The sequence below is a fragment of the Octopus sinensis genome, linkage group LG2, assembly GCF_006345805.1.
Source record: "Octopus sinensis linkage group LG2, ASM634580v1, whole genome shotgun sequence".
NCBI lineage: Eukaryota > Metazoa > Mollusca > Cephalopoda > Octopoda > Octopodidae > Octopus > Octopus sinensis.
The window spans coordinates 163,688,781-163,703,780 of NC_042998.1; the positions used below are offsets into that span (position 1 = coordinate 163,688,781).

The 15,000-nt window shown below is 35.1% G+C and overlaps 1 protein-coding gene across 4 annotated transcripts in view; it reads left to right on the forward strand.

Moving 5' to 3' along the window:
* LOC115226650 (centlein-like) overlaps positions 1–15,000 on the forward strand; it is a 410,125-nt gene that overhangs the window by 272,253 nt on the left and 122,872 nt on the right. For all 4 annotated transcript variants that reach the window (XM_036500365.1, XM_036500367.1, XM_036500368.1 and 1 more), the window contains one exon: positions 11,777–11,863. In XM_036500365.1, coding sequence (XP_036356258.1) covers positions 11,777–11,863 — 87 coding nt within the window. The remainder of the gene's footprint in view (positions 1–11,776; positions 11,864–15,000) is intronic.

The following is a 15,000-nucleotide window of genomic DNA, read 5'->3' on the forward strand; positions in this document are numbered from 1 at the left end:
AAAATTAGGGAATGGGTCTGTATTTGTATGTGTATATATATGTGTGTATGTGTAGGTATGCATAGGTACACATATGTATATATTATATATATATATATATATATATATATGTATGTATATGTATGTATGTGTGTATATGTGTGTGTATGTGTATATATGTGTATATAGGGACTAGTGTGCTGTGTGTGCATATGGTGTGTGGATATGTGTGTGTATGCGTGTATGTGAGTATGTGTGTGTATGTGTATATATTTTTTCTGTGTGTGTATGTATGTGTGGTCGTGTGTGTATATATACATGTGTGTATACGTGTATGCATGTGAGTGTGTGTATGTATACATATATGTGTATGTGTAGATATGTATATGTATGTGTAAGTGTATATATATGTATATATGTGTGTGTGTACGTATGTGTGTATGTATATGTATATATGTTTGTATGTGTGTGTATATATGTATACATATGTGCATATGTATAAGTGAGAATCTCCTTATTTACCTAAAACTCTATTCCCTTTTTTTATATATATTTTTTTATATATTTTTTTTATTTTTTTATTTATTCTTCTATCTAATTTAACACTGACTCCTTGACCACTCCCCCATGTATGATATTTTGCGCTATGCCTACCCCCAAAAAGTCCCCCACCAACACCCTTTTAAACCTGCCTAAATGTGTAAATGCCAATACAATTCTTGTTAACTAGCTTCCTGAAGATTTCTCTTGAATGAAACAGTTCTAGTCCTGTAGAAGCTCCTTCTATATAATAATTAATTTTACTCTACTATGTATTGAGTACCTTATTTACTGTGGTTAACCCCGAATCAACCCGGGACCTACATATATATATATATATATTATGTATGTATATGTATGTGTGTGTATATATATATATATATATATATATATATATATATACACATACATACATACATGCATGTATATATGCATATCTGTATATATGATGGAATATCCCATTGAAAACACCTTGTGAGTGTTCAGTTTTTGTTGAAAGATCTGCACAAGTGACTTGTTGATAGTAGTCAAATGTTTATGCCATACATTAGCTCACTCCCACTGTCAAATTGACATTGCCTGTATAGGTGCAAAAGTATGCCATATGTCAGATGTCAAAATATATGTGTGTGTGTGTATATATATATATGTATGTATGTATATGGTGTTTTACAGTAAGGAAAGTTTTCTTTTCCATAGTAACTGCAGTGAATTTGCGTTTAGAAGTTGAAATATGCCACAAATATATTTTAACGCATCTAAAGTTCACACACATGCACACATAGATATGTGTGTGTATTTGTATATGTGTATATATGTATGTGTGTGCGTATGTGTGTTTATATGTATATATATTTGTGTGTGTGTGTGTAACTGAAGCAGAATGACACATGGAAAATACATCTAAGTACATATATTAAAATTATCATAAGGTATTCTATATATCAATTTAATGGGCTTGGACTCATATTATTAGTGGGGATATGTATATAAAATTATATATACATACCTTGCCTTCATCAGCAGATGACAGAGGTATTAGAATAAGAATGTTACTTATATTTATAGATGCTAGCTTTGCCACAATTTTTAAAAGAGCCAGAATTTACTAAGGCATACTCTTATAGTGACCACCTTATCAAATGCTGGTAAATGCAGAAAAAATGTATGCATATATAATTATTCATCTTCATCATCATCATTTTACACTTACCTTCCATAATGGCATGATTGAATGATTAGACAGTTCAAAGGCTGTATTGTGCTCCAATGTGTTAGTTTGAACATAGTTTTTACAGCTATATACCCCACTTATGTTAACTATGTTATAGAATGTACAAAGTGTTATTTTCATTGCACCAGCACTAGTGAGGTCACCTTATTATTGGCAAGTCTGAACAACCATCATGACTGAAAGGAAAATAAAGATGGAGAGAAAGAGAGCACTTTAAGTGAAGTGATGAGAGGAGGGATTTGTTGTTGTGAAAAAGTGGTAGCAAAAAGAATAGCAGAATAGACTCTGTTGGGAAGGGCATAATGAAAGCAAGGTGGTAAAGAGAAAGGGAAAGTGTTGTGTCTGGAGATAGCAAAAGAGAGAGAGAGAAAGTGAGAGGGAGAGAGTAAAAAGGTTAACAGAGCGGCTAGTTTAGGGGGATCCGTGCTCTCCTGTTATTAGGGTGAAGAATGTGGGTAGAAGGTGTGGTAACAAGAAGGTATGAGTAACAAAAAGACGTAGGGTTGACGAACATCTAAAAGTGGCTGAGGAGAGAGGCATATTGCAGAGATTAAGAGCAATGTGGTGGGGTTGTAAAGGTGCAAGACAGTTTCAGAGATGCTGTGGGATGAAAACAGTGGAGGAGCAGTGGGTAATTACTGCAAATAGAATGAGATATAAGAGAAACTTGCAAGAACCATTTAGGTGTTGGAGAAAGTGGAGGATGAATGTTGAGCAAGAATTCCAGAAAGACAGTCTGTGGTATAGAAGGACAGTGAGACAAAGACAAGGCAGCGGATGTCTTGCAGTAGAGGAGATGCTTGGCTACCTCAACTGTAAAAAGAGAGATAGCAGAGAGAGAGAGTTGTGTTGGACTGTGCCCTCAAGTTACATGGTGGGGTATATAAGTAACCATCATCGTTTAGCATCAGCGTTCTATGCTGGCATGGGTTGAACAGTTTGACATGGAACTGGCCATCTGGGAGCTGTCCAGACTCCAATTGTCTGTTGTAGTATGGTTTCTATGGCTGGATGCCCTTCCTAATGCCAACCACTTAACAGAGTGTGCTGGATGCATCTTACGTGCCACCAGCACCGGCACAGGTGTGTTAATGCAGCACCAGCACAGGTGCTTTTTAGATAGTACCAACATCTGAAAGGTGTAGAAGACAGTAATTTCACTGAGCTTGACATGTCTTATCAAGTACAGCAAATTGCCACATCTCTCAGTCCCTTGTCATTTCCTCAGTGAGGCCCAGCATCTGAAGATCCTTTCTCACCACTTCATCCTATATCTTCCTGGGGTCTACCCCTTCCACAAGTCCCCTCCACAATTAGAGCTCAGCACTTCTTTACACAGCTGTACTCATCCATAGACATCACATGACCAAAACCAGTGCAGTCTTCTCTCTTGCACACAAGTGAAGTATTATATATGTATGTGTGTCTGTGTGTGGCATATATATATATTTATATATATTTGTATGTATATATGAATATATGTGTATATATATATGTATGTATATATGAATATATATATATATATATATATTTGTATGTATATATAAATATATATATATTTGTATGTATGTATGTGTGTATGAATATATATATAAAATATTTATATATATATATATATGTATATACACACACATGTATATATATATATATGTCTTTGTGTACCTGCGTCCATAAATAAAGACTTTTGGAGTCTTTTACTCTCTTTGGCTAATTAATTCTCTAATGTTTAAAAGACTAACTTAGATCTCTATCCATACACACAGAGACTTTAAACACATGTATGGTTTGAATAGCAGCTCAATATAAATGGCTCACAGACTGCATGGAAGTCTCTGGTTTTTGCAGAGATGCCTCACTAGGAGATGGCATTTTTTTTTATTTTCATACCATGAAGGTGGTATTGTTTCCATGGTAATAAGCCAGTAATAGCTTGTTGCTGCAGATATAAATAATCTAAATAATTAGGGTTCTCTCCCCTTAAAATGTGTTTTTGTGTCTTTTTTTCTATTTCTGATTAATCAATATTTATCTGTTATAAAATATTGATTCTTAATATCTCAGTGTTGAGAGAATAAAAAAAAATATGTGCATTAATGTAAAGAAGCTACTTTGAAGATCCATCCCACCCAGTCACTTTGTAAGAAATGCACATTAAAAAAGTTAATGACGATGATGATGATGGCAGATAGAAAGATAGATATATGTGAATCACATGAAAACAGAGATTACAATATGAACCCCTAACCGTACTATCTGAATGACTATGTGACTTCAATGCATGTCCTTTGTAGGGCATTCTAACAGCAACTTATCCCTGATGGACCATCCTTGCTGTTATAGTGTTGATTGTGATTTCAACCATATAGTTATCAACTTCAGTAGCTGTTTATTCTGTTGAGCCTACATGGAGTAGTCACTCCCTCTTTGTCCCACACATTTCCCTCATTCCTCCAGCTTTATTTATAACACTTCCAAATGTCTTTCTTCTTGGTGTCAGTGAGGATAAAGTGCTACATTGTCAGTTTGAATACACTTGCCCCAAGTGACATCTTATTTTCACACTGACACACTGACACACAAATCTGAATACCTCAAACCTATGATTCTTTCATTACAGAACATTGGTGCACTTCTTACCTTCATTTTCTCTATTCTATGAACCCGATATCTCGCTTCTCTTCTCACTGCCTGATATTGTTGCTTGCTTCCCACTTTGTTCCAATATTTCCTGATCTATGTTTGGCAGATTATTTCATAGATACATACTGTTATCCTGTATGTTTGATATTGTTTTATCCTTTTATTTCCTTCAGTCATTTGACTGGAGACATTATTAGATAAAAGTTTGAAAAATTTTGGGGGAAAATTTTCGAAAAAGTATGGAAGGCCAGCAGTGCCAAAATCACAAAGTATGGAAGGCCAGCGGTGCCAAAATCGCAAAGTATGGAAGGCCAGCGGTGCCAAAATCACAAAGTATGGAAGGCCAGCAGTGCCAAAATCACGAAGTATGGAAGGCCAGCGTTGCCAAAATCACAAAGTATGGAAGGCCAAATATTGTTCGAAAATTTTCCTCAAATTGAAAATTTTACCAAAACTGAAAATTTCCCCAAAAATTTTTCGAAACATTTAACCCAAAAATTTTTTGAAAATTTTCCCAAACATTTTTCCAAAATTTTCACTGAAAATTTTACCCGAAAATTTTCTCAAAATATTTTTCACCGAAACTTTTCCCCAAAAATTTTCCTAAAATTTTCTGAAAATTTCCCCCAAAAGATTCTTTGTGATTTTGGCAATGCTGGCTTTCCATACTCTGTGATTTTGGCACCACTGGCCTTCCATACTTTGTGATTTTGGCACCGCTGGCCTTCCATACTTTGTGATTTTGGCATCGCTAGCTTTCCATACTTTGTGATTTCGGCACTGCTGGCCTTTCATACTTTGTGATTTTGGCAACGCTGGCCTTCCATACTTTGTGATTTTCCTCAAAAAATTTTTCGAAATTTTATCCAATAATTTTTCGAAAATTTTCCCTAAAAATTTTTCGAAAATTTTCCCAAAAATTTTTCCAAAAGTTTCACCGAAAACTTTACCCAAAACTTTTTCCAAAATTTTATCGAAAAATTTTACCCAAAAATTTTTCCAAAATTTTACACAAAAAGTTTTCGAAAATTTTTCCAAAATTTTCCCCAAATATTGTTCGAAAATTTTCCCCAAAAATTTTTCGAAAAGTTTTACCGAAAATTTTCCCCAAAAATTTTTCGAAAGATTTTACCAAAAAATTTTTCTAAAATTTTCACGGAAAATTTTACCCAAAAATTTTTGGAAAATTTCACCGAAAATTTTCTCAAAATATTTTTCAACGAAAATTATCCCCAAAAATTTTCCTAAAATTTTCACTAAAACTTTTCCTAAATTTTTCACTAAAAAGTTTCCCCAAAAAATTCTGTGATTTTGGCAATGCTTTCCATACTTTGTGATTTTGGCACCACTGGCCTTCCATACTTTGTGATTTTGGCACCGCTGGCCTTCCATACTTTGTGATTTTGGCACCGCTAGCTTTCCATACTTTGTGATTTCGGCACTGCTAGCCTTCCATACTTTGATTTTGGCAACGCTGGCCTTCCATACTTTGTGATTTTCCTCAAAAATTTTTGAATATTTTATCCAATAATTTTTCGAAAATTTTCCCCAAAAATTTTCTTAAAATTTTCACTAAAAATTTTCTTAAAATTTTTCCGAAAATTTCCCGCAAAAAATTATTTGTGATTTTGGCAATGCTGGCTTTCCATACTTTGTGATTTTGGCACCACTGGCCTTCCATAATTTGTGATTTTGGCACCGCTGGCCTTCCATACTTTGTGATTTTGGCACCGCTGGCCTTCCATACTTTGTGATTTTGGCACCGCTGGCCTTCCATACTTTGTGATTTTGGCACCGCTAGCTTTCCATACTTTGTGATTTCGGCACCGCTGGCCTTCCATACTTTGTGATTTTGGCAACGCTGGTCTTCCATACTTTGTGATTTTGGCAACGCTGGCCTTCCATACTTTGTGATTTTGGCAACGCTGGCCTTCAATACTTTTTCCAAAATTTTATGGAAAGATTTTTTGATAATTTTTAACCGAAAATTTTATCCAAAAATTTTTCGAAAATCACATTGCCAAAATCACAAAGAATTTTTTGGGGAAAATTTTTAGTGAAAATTTTAGGAAAATTTTTGGGGAAAATTATCGGTGAAAAATATTTTCAGAAAATTTTCGGGAAAATTTTCGAAAAATTTTTGGGTAAAATTTTCGAAAAATTTTTATGGAAAATTTTCGAAAAATTTTTTGGTCAAATTTTCGGTGAAATCTTTCGAAAAATTTTTGGGGAAAATTTTCGGTGAAACTTTTCGAAAAATTTTTGGGGCAAAATTTTCAGTTTTGGTAAAATTTTTAATTTGGGGAAAATTTTCGACAAAAATTTTCGAAAAATTTTTGTGTAAAATTTCCGTGAAAATTTTCGAAAAATTTTTGGGAAAATTTCGAAAAATTTTCGGGTAAAATTTTCGAAAAATTTTTGGGTTAAGTTTTCGGTGAAAATTTTCGAAAAATTTTTGGGGAAAATTTTCGGTGAAAATTTTCGAAAAATTTTTGGGAAAATTTCGAAAAATTTTCGGGTAAAATTTTCGAAAAATTTTTGGGTTAAGTTTTCGGTGAAAATTTTCGAAAAATTTTTGGATAAAATTTCGAAAAACTTTGGAGGAAAATCACAAATTATGGAAGGCCAGCGGCCAAAATCACAAAGTATGGAAGGCCAGCGGTGCCGAAATCACAAAGTATGGAAAGCTAGCGGTGCCAAAATCACAAAGTATGGAAGGCCAGCGTTGCCAAAATCACAAAGTATGGCAAAAAATTTCGAAAAATCACAAAGTTTTTTTTGCAAGCCTATTGGCCTCTTCTGCCAAACCGCTAAGTTACAGGGATGTAAACACACCAACATCGGTTGTCAAGCAATGGGAAGGAGGGGGGAAAGACACAAAGACACACACTTAAATATATACATATATATGACAGGCTTCTTTCAGTTTCCATCTACCAAATCCACTTACAAGGCTTTTGTCGGCCTGAGGTTATAATAAACAACACTTGCCCAAGGTGCCATGCAGTGGGACTGAACCTGGAACCACATGCCTATCCACACAGCCACTCCTGTCCATATATATCTATCTATCTATATATATATATAGTACTATATACTGAACCTTACAAAGGTCCTGACAATTAATTTGTCATATTTACATACCGAAATTTACCGGTAAATAATTGTTGGTTACATGAAAAACCACAGGAAAATTATTTACCATTTTTATTGCATTTATATATATATATATATATATATATATATATCCCCTTCCTTCATAACATACATGTCACCTAACATACTCTAACACCATGTCTAGCAAAAGTTTCTTTCAGCATCAGTACCATCCATCCTAGTAAATGTTCACTTCTGTGGTTGGTGACTAAGGAGCAAGCCAATTCTCTGAAGTAGCACTGCAAATGGTTAGGTCATTTGCATCAGAAAACCTTAAAGTGCAAGTGGCTGATCACTTTTCAGACACATGTACCCTGAACATAGTTCTCAGGGAGATTCAGTGCAGCATAAAATGTGACAAGGCTGGCTCTTTGACATTCTTGCCAGCTGAGTGAAGTGAAGCAACATGAAATAAAGTGTCTTGCTCAAGGACACAACATACCGCTAGTAATTGAATTCATGACTTTACGATCATGAGCAGAATATCCTAACCACTGAGCCATGTACCTGCAAACATCTACAATAACATATATAAGACTGCATAGTTGGTGGTGAGGTCATAGGAAAGCTGCATGTATGAAACAGCTTCAGTTTCTGCTGAAAGTCATTTTCGTTTAGCTTATGCTCTCTAGTTACAGACTTGAACCTCACAGCTTCATGTGTTCCTTTCTTCATAACAAACCCAGTGTCTCGAGACTACTCAAAATGTTCCAACATATAACATGCTGCCACTTCCTTGTTTAGAACATGTGTATCTCTGCACATGTATATATGAATGCATATACGAGTGTATCTCTTAATGTATACATACCTGTGTGTGTACACACACACACACACACACATATATATATATATATATATATATGTGTGTGTGTGTGTACACACACACACACACACACATATATATATATATATATATATATATATATATATATGCGTAAATGTTTGCATGATGTACACACATGTCTAACATACTGTAAGTTACTCATTGGTCAGTGTTATTGGGTTTATGTGTGTCAGTCAGTTACATTCCAATTTAGTGAGACAGGAGACAGCTGGCTAACCTCCCAGCTGAGCATACTGTTTAATCATTTGGCTTATCATTCACTCTCTTTATCTCTTTCTGTCTCTCATGCTCTCTCTCTCTTTTTTTCTTCTCACCTCACGCTCTAATTTTCTTTCCTTGTCTCTGTCGTTTCCTAATAGTTACATATATGTGTACAGCAACCCTTTTATTTGTAGAACCCCACTAGAAGAAAAGGGTTACCTGATTTGGGGACTGAACTGGTCAAGTACTGCTGTTCTTATTTGATGAATGGAATGCCCTTTAGGGAACACATTAATACAAAGTAAGGACAATATGATTAGGGACACCTTTTACTTAGAAATAATCAAATGCAGCAACACACACATTGCATATATGTGTATGTGCGTTTGTGAGAATATATATATGTGTGTGCGTACGCATACATAGAAATTGCATACTTGTGTTCTTATCCTCTCTCTCTCACTCTCTCACTCACACACACATATACATGTATTTACTACCTCAGGTGGAACTCTTTATATTATCGGTTAGCTTGCTAATTGGGCAAAAACAGAAACAGGAAAATGTTTGAGTTTTTGTATTGAGACACCAACACCACAAATACCACCGCCAACACCATCACTACCACTGTCAACATCATGGCCAACACTATATATATATATATATATATATACATACATATATACACACACATATGTGTGTGTGCGTATGTGTGTATATATATAGATTAAAGAAAAAATGTATGGAAACCAAACAAACAAAAAGTGAAAGTAATTGGAGAAGATTTTTATTGGGGGAGGGAACCTAATTTTCTTGGTATGACAATGTAGTTACATGCGTTATATAGTGCCAAACTCTGACTCTTGAATAGAAAGTCTCTGTCTTCAAGACCTACTGTCACACCATCTCCGTCTCCGCCCCTTAACAAAAAAAATCAAAATAAAAGAAATGTTTTCGTTAGTCTGGTGACAATTACAAAGTCAGATCTTTCTGAAAGAAGATTTTAGTGTTGTGATGACAATAATGTCAGTCTGTTGTCATCATCAGCATTATGATGAGTCATCACTGAAGCCACTTTTGTAATTTAGAGGTTCTTGACAACATGATATTTTTGAATATGCAGGAAATAGATTCTTTATTTTTATTTACTATTTTGTTGACAATTTTGGGTGGGATTTAAAAATTAGCATCTGCTTTACTTTTGTTTTCTTTGGTCACTTCTCTTCTTCTTCTTTATCTGCTGCTGCTGTTGTTGTTGTTTGCCACTGGTCAGTTCTGGTATAGCTGACCACTGACCAAATGCATTCCAGTTGCTTTTCCAGAAAGACGCTACTGACGACTACATTATTTAGCATGTCCTTTCTGTTTAAGACAGGGAGTTGTCAATTGAAGAAGACTTGTCAGTTGCTCTTTCTAGTAAATCAAATGATCGGGAAATGGACACATTTATCAGCTCATCATTACTCTTTTATTTATGTTATGTGTGTGCCTTCATCTATTGGCATTTAATTGTGCATGTATCTGTATGACAGCAAGTTCAGTCTTCTTGATGATCTCCTAATTAGTAATATTCTTGAAGCTAGTAGATATTTTTATACCAGAAATGTTCCCTGACCCCACTTCTGTGGGGTTGGAGAAAATTTATATAATCATAACCAAGGAGAATGGAGTGAGTGAGTCCTTTTGTTGATAATACAAATTATGGTAGTAAGTGGAATTCATGCATTACTCTGAAGATTTGTCATTTGATTGTATCAGTATAAGGATACTTCTGGAATAGTAATATATCTGTATGATTGAGATCAAATATTGATGAAACAATTGTAAATTTATGCAATAAAAACATTTGTTCACTCTATCCTCCTTGTGAATAATTATATAAACTCTTTGGATATTTATGGATTTTCAGAAATGTTATTTGTAAAACAATCAGTCGCTGATTTAAAGTTCATTTGTGATAGCCTGCACCTACTATGCCTTGTAACCTCTGCTGGACATTCCCCATTTTTTTTCCTTTTTCATATACCAAATGTGTGTAACCATGCAAGTCCCTGTACAAGAACATGTCCTGCCCCTCCCCTTCTCTCATAGTAATCCCCTCCTCCCCAAACATAAAGTTGACCCCTCACCCACCACCACAACCCCCAGAGCTTGTAGTCCTGCAAACTGGATAGTGACCTCAACAGTGCAGGTAGCATGAAAAAAGCACCCAGTCCATACTGTAAAGTGGTTAGCATTAGGAAGGGTATCTAGCCATTAAATCGATTCCAAAGCAGACACTGGAACTCAATATGGTCCTTGAACTCATCAGTTCCTACTAAACCATTCAATTCATGCCTGCATGAAATGTAGACATTAAATGATGATGATATATATATCTCTAGATATATATGTTTGTGTGTGTGTGTGTGTGAATATATATATGAATGTATGTATGAGAGAGAGAGAGAGAGAGAGAGAGAGAGAGAGAGAGCAAGTGTTGTGCTGTGCTGATGATGCATTTTAAGGCAGAAATATCTGTTGTCTATTTGTCTCAAGCCAGTTAGATTGTCTTTTCCTTAATGGCATGCTGATTTATCTGTTGGCATTAGGAAGGGTGTCCAGCCATAGAAATCATGCCAAAACAGACATGGAGCCTGAATAGCCCTTCAGCTGATCAGCTCCTGTCAAACTGTCCAACCCATACCAACATTGAAAACAGACATTAAACGATGTTGATGATGATCCCAATTAATTTTTGAGGTTACCTCCCCTTCTCATTTCAGTCAAATCCAATTGCTACAAAGTGTTGTTTTGCCTTCTCCAGGACTGGAAATAACTTCAATAAATTAAGAATTTCTTTTGTATGGTGTTTAACATGCCTTTATTTGTTTGTGTTGTTCAAATCCATAGCAATGGTAACTCTGAGCTATTTTTCTTAGCTCATTTTCGTTTTAATTCTGCAAATTATCCTGAGCTTTTAATGTTCTCTATGCTTTTTATATGTATAAGTATTTCATCTGCTTGAGTCAGAGTAAAACAACTACTGTGCTGATAACGCCTACAATGCAGAAATGCATATCTAAAGCCGTCCTGGTGCCTCCAGACAGACTCTTTTGTCCTTAATGCATGTCAGTTCTGAAGACTAAATTTATTTATATATATTTGTATTTGACTATGGATTTATGATTTAATTTCAGATCCCTTAAAGCTGAATTCACAAAACTGAATGAGATTATTAGTAAACACCGCATTGATTCAGTCAACCTTAGACATCATATAACTTTGTAAGTATTGCATATCTTGATGTTCATATGTATCTGTGTGTGAATGTGTGTGCGTGAGTGTGATCACCCTCATATTTCTGTGTTTGCATGCATTTATATATTTCATTATACATGCATTATACATCCTACCACCTGTTCATACAGGTGCATTTCTAGTAACCATGTATTTGCATACATATGTTCTCTTCTATGTGCATAATGATATACACAGATGTTTATCTTAAGGTGCATATTTCTGTATTTGAAAGAGTTGGTAGCATTTACACATTAGTATATGTGTATCTGTGTGAAGATGCATGGTTTAGTGGTTAGGATCATAAGTTAGCAATCATAAGGTCATGAGTTCAATTACTGGTGGCACATTGTGTCTGAGCAAGACACTTTGTTTCACATTGCTCCAGTCCACTCAGCTGGCAAAAATGAGTTGTACCTGTTATTCAAAGGGCCAGCCCTGTCACATTCTGTGTCACACTGAATCTCCCTGACAACCACATTATGGTTACATATGTCTGTAGAGTGTTCAGCTACTTGTTTATTAATTTCACAAGAAGGCTGTTCTGTTGATCGGATCAACTGGAACCCTTGTCATCATAATTGATGTAGTGCCAGTATATGTGTGTCTGCATTTGTATGCTTATGAATTTGCACATTCAGAGGGGCAAGCATGACCAAATGCATTAGACATTTTCTTCCTAATGTGTTTCAAAATTTTTGCGCATGTCTGGCAATTTTTTACGGGTAAGGGATTAATTGATTACTTCAATTCCAGTTCTTGACTGGTACTATATTTTATCTACCCCCAAGTGGACAAACAGCAAAGTTGACCTTGGCAGGATTTGAGCTCAGAATGTTAAGAGCTGAAAGAAATACCACAAGGTGTCTTGCTCATTGCTCTCCTGATTCTGCAATTCCCCCACTTTAATCATGAGTTTGTGTGTTTGAACACACTGCATGGTACCTTTGTCAAATATCTTCTACTAAATAAAGCCTTGGGTCAACATAAGCTTTGGAAGTGAAATTGGAATGAAGGAAACTATATGAAAATTGTCAGTTGAATTATACCAGTGACTCAAAAATTAAGTCTTCTTAGCAGATTCTGCCTGGGGTCTACATTAAGTGTACAAGCATCTGTCTAATACTTGATGACTTACACTGTAATTCAATGAGCAGGTAGTTCCATTGATGGAACAATTGGAACATTCTTCTTTATGTTCTGAGTTCAAATTCCACTCAGGTTGACTTTGGCTATTATCCTCTTGGGATCAATAAAATAAGTACCAGTTGAGCACTGGAGGTAATCTAATTGACTTAGCTTCCTTCCATAAACCTACTAGCCTTGTGCCAAAATTTGAAACCATTCTTCTATTATTCTTATTATTATTGTTGTTGTTGTTGCTGTTATTATTATTATTGCACTGTTTCTGTTTCCAGTGAACACTAGACTTGTTTTAAAAATTCTATACTTTTAGTTTTCTTGTGAAATATTTATTTGCATTTTATGGTTTTCTATTTTTATATATTTTAAAGAATCTTCAATAGTCTTAGAGTTCGACTTATTTTTATTTTTATTGATTTAAAAAAAAAAATTTATATTTTAATTGTTTCTAAACATTGTAATCTCCACCATTGATAGCAATTATACCGATACATATGTTTCTCAAAAGACCTATGCGTCTTATGGTCTAGTTCTTAGCTCTGGCTTCTTGATGTGAGGTTCATAAAAGATAAATCTTTTCTATGACAGAACAACCATCAATCTCAGGTTAAAGCAAAAAGAAACTTGTTATTTGTTTGTGACAGGTAGGTAAACTAAGGTGCACAGGATTAAGTGTGCCACCCAAATTCCACATGGTTCTCATTCTGGGTAGTAGTAAGTTTTCTGAGAGGTCTTCCCATTAGACTTAACTTGTATGCATTGGTGTTCGCAAATGTTAGGTAATGACCAAAAGAATATTGTGAATAGAAGTGGTCAAAATGGGCCCCTCCAAAGGGTTTCTGGAGTAACATTACACAAGAGGGTGCATAGTTCAGAGATTGGGGTAACTCTCCAGCTCAAACGGCTGCTTCACCGCATTGGGCATATTATTAGAATATCGCAAGGAAGACTTGCAACAGATTCTTCAAGTCAAGCCAGCCAGCAAGAGACGTAGGGGTACACCTAGAATGAGATGGTTGGATGATATCCATTGTCTCAGTTGGTCAAGCTTTGGAGTTCAGCCAGAAAGTCTAATGATGGTTACTTTTGATAGGACGCTAACTGAGAACTCCATCAGTAATAGCAGGCAGAGATGATGGAAGGATATGTGTGTGTATGTGCAGTGGCAGACTGGCCAGGTTGCCAGTTTGCCTGATGGCAAGTGGGTCCCTGTGCCATTAGAATTCATATATGAAGGTCCATGTTAGTATCTAAGTTTGAGAATTTTTTATTCACTCCTGGAAGAATTCATTAATTATTTCAGCCTGGCTGTGTTTGTAGACAGTTGAAAAGAATACGGTTAACAAGCAAAAATAAATAAATGATAGCATTGTAGTTGCGGGTGAGCCCCCTTAGTCTCCTGGCAACCAATATTTTTAGACCCAGTCTGCCACTGTGTGTGTGTGTGTGTGTGTAGTTCAAATTTGCAGGAAACAGAAGATGAAGACAGGTGAAGGAAAAACAAACAGGTGTATTAGTTTGATGCCTGGGAAAAATGGAAAAGACTTTGATGTTTTGAGTCTATACTTTTTGACAGAAAGGATTGAGAGGTAAAAATGGAGAGAGAAAGAAAAACAAATAGGGAGAGCTAAAAATGTGTGGAGATTAATAGTTCCACATAATGTATGTATATATACACACGTGTATGTGTGTGTATATATATATATTTATATATATACTAGCAGTATCGCCCGGCGTTGCTCGGGTTTGTAAGTGAAATAACTATATAAGCATTTTTAGAGAGTTATAGCCAAAAAATGCATTAAAAATGGAAAAAAAATTATGGTAAATTTTTTTTTAAATCGTTGACTCATCATAGACATTTTTAGAGAGTTAATTCCCTTATATAATAGCGAAAAAAATGCATTAAAATGGAAAAAATGATGGTAAATTTTTTTTTAAATCGTAGACGGGCTCGTATGAATCATGACTATAAGATACC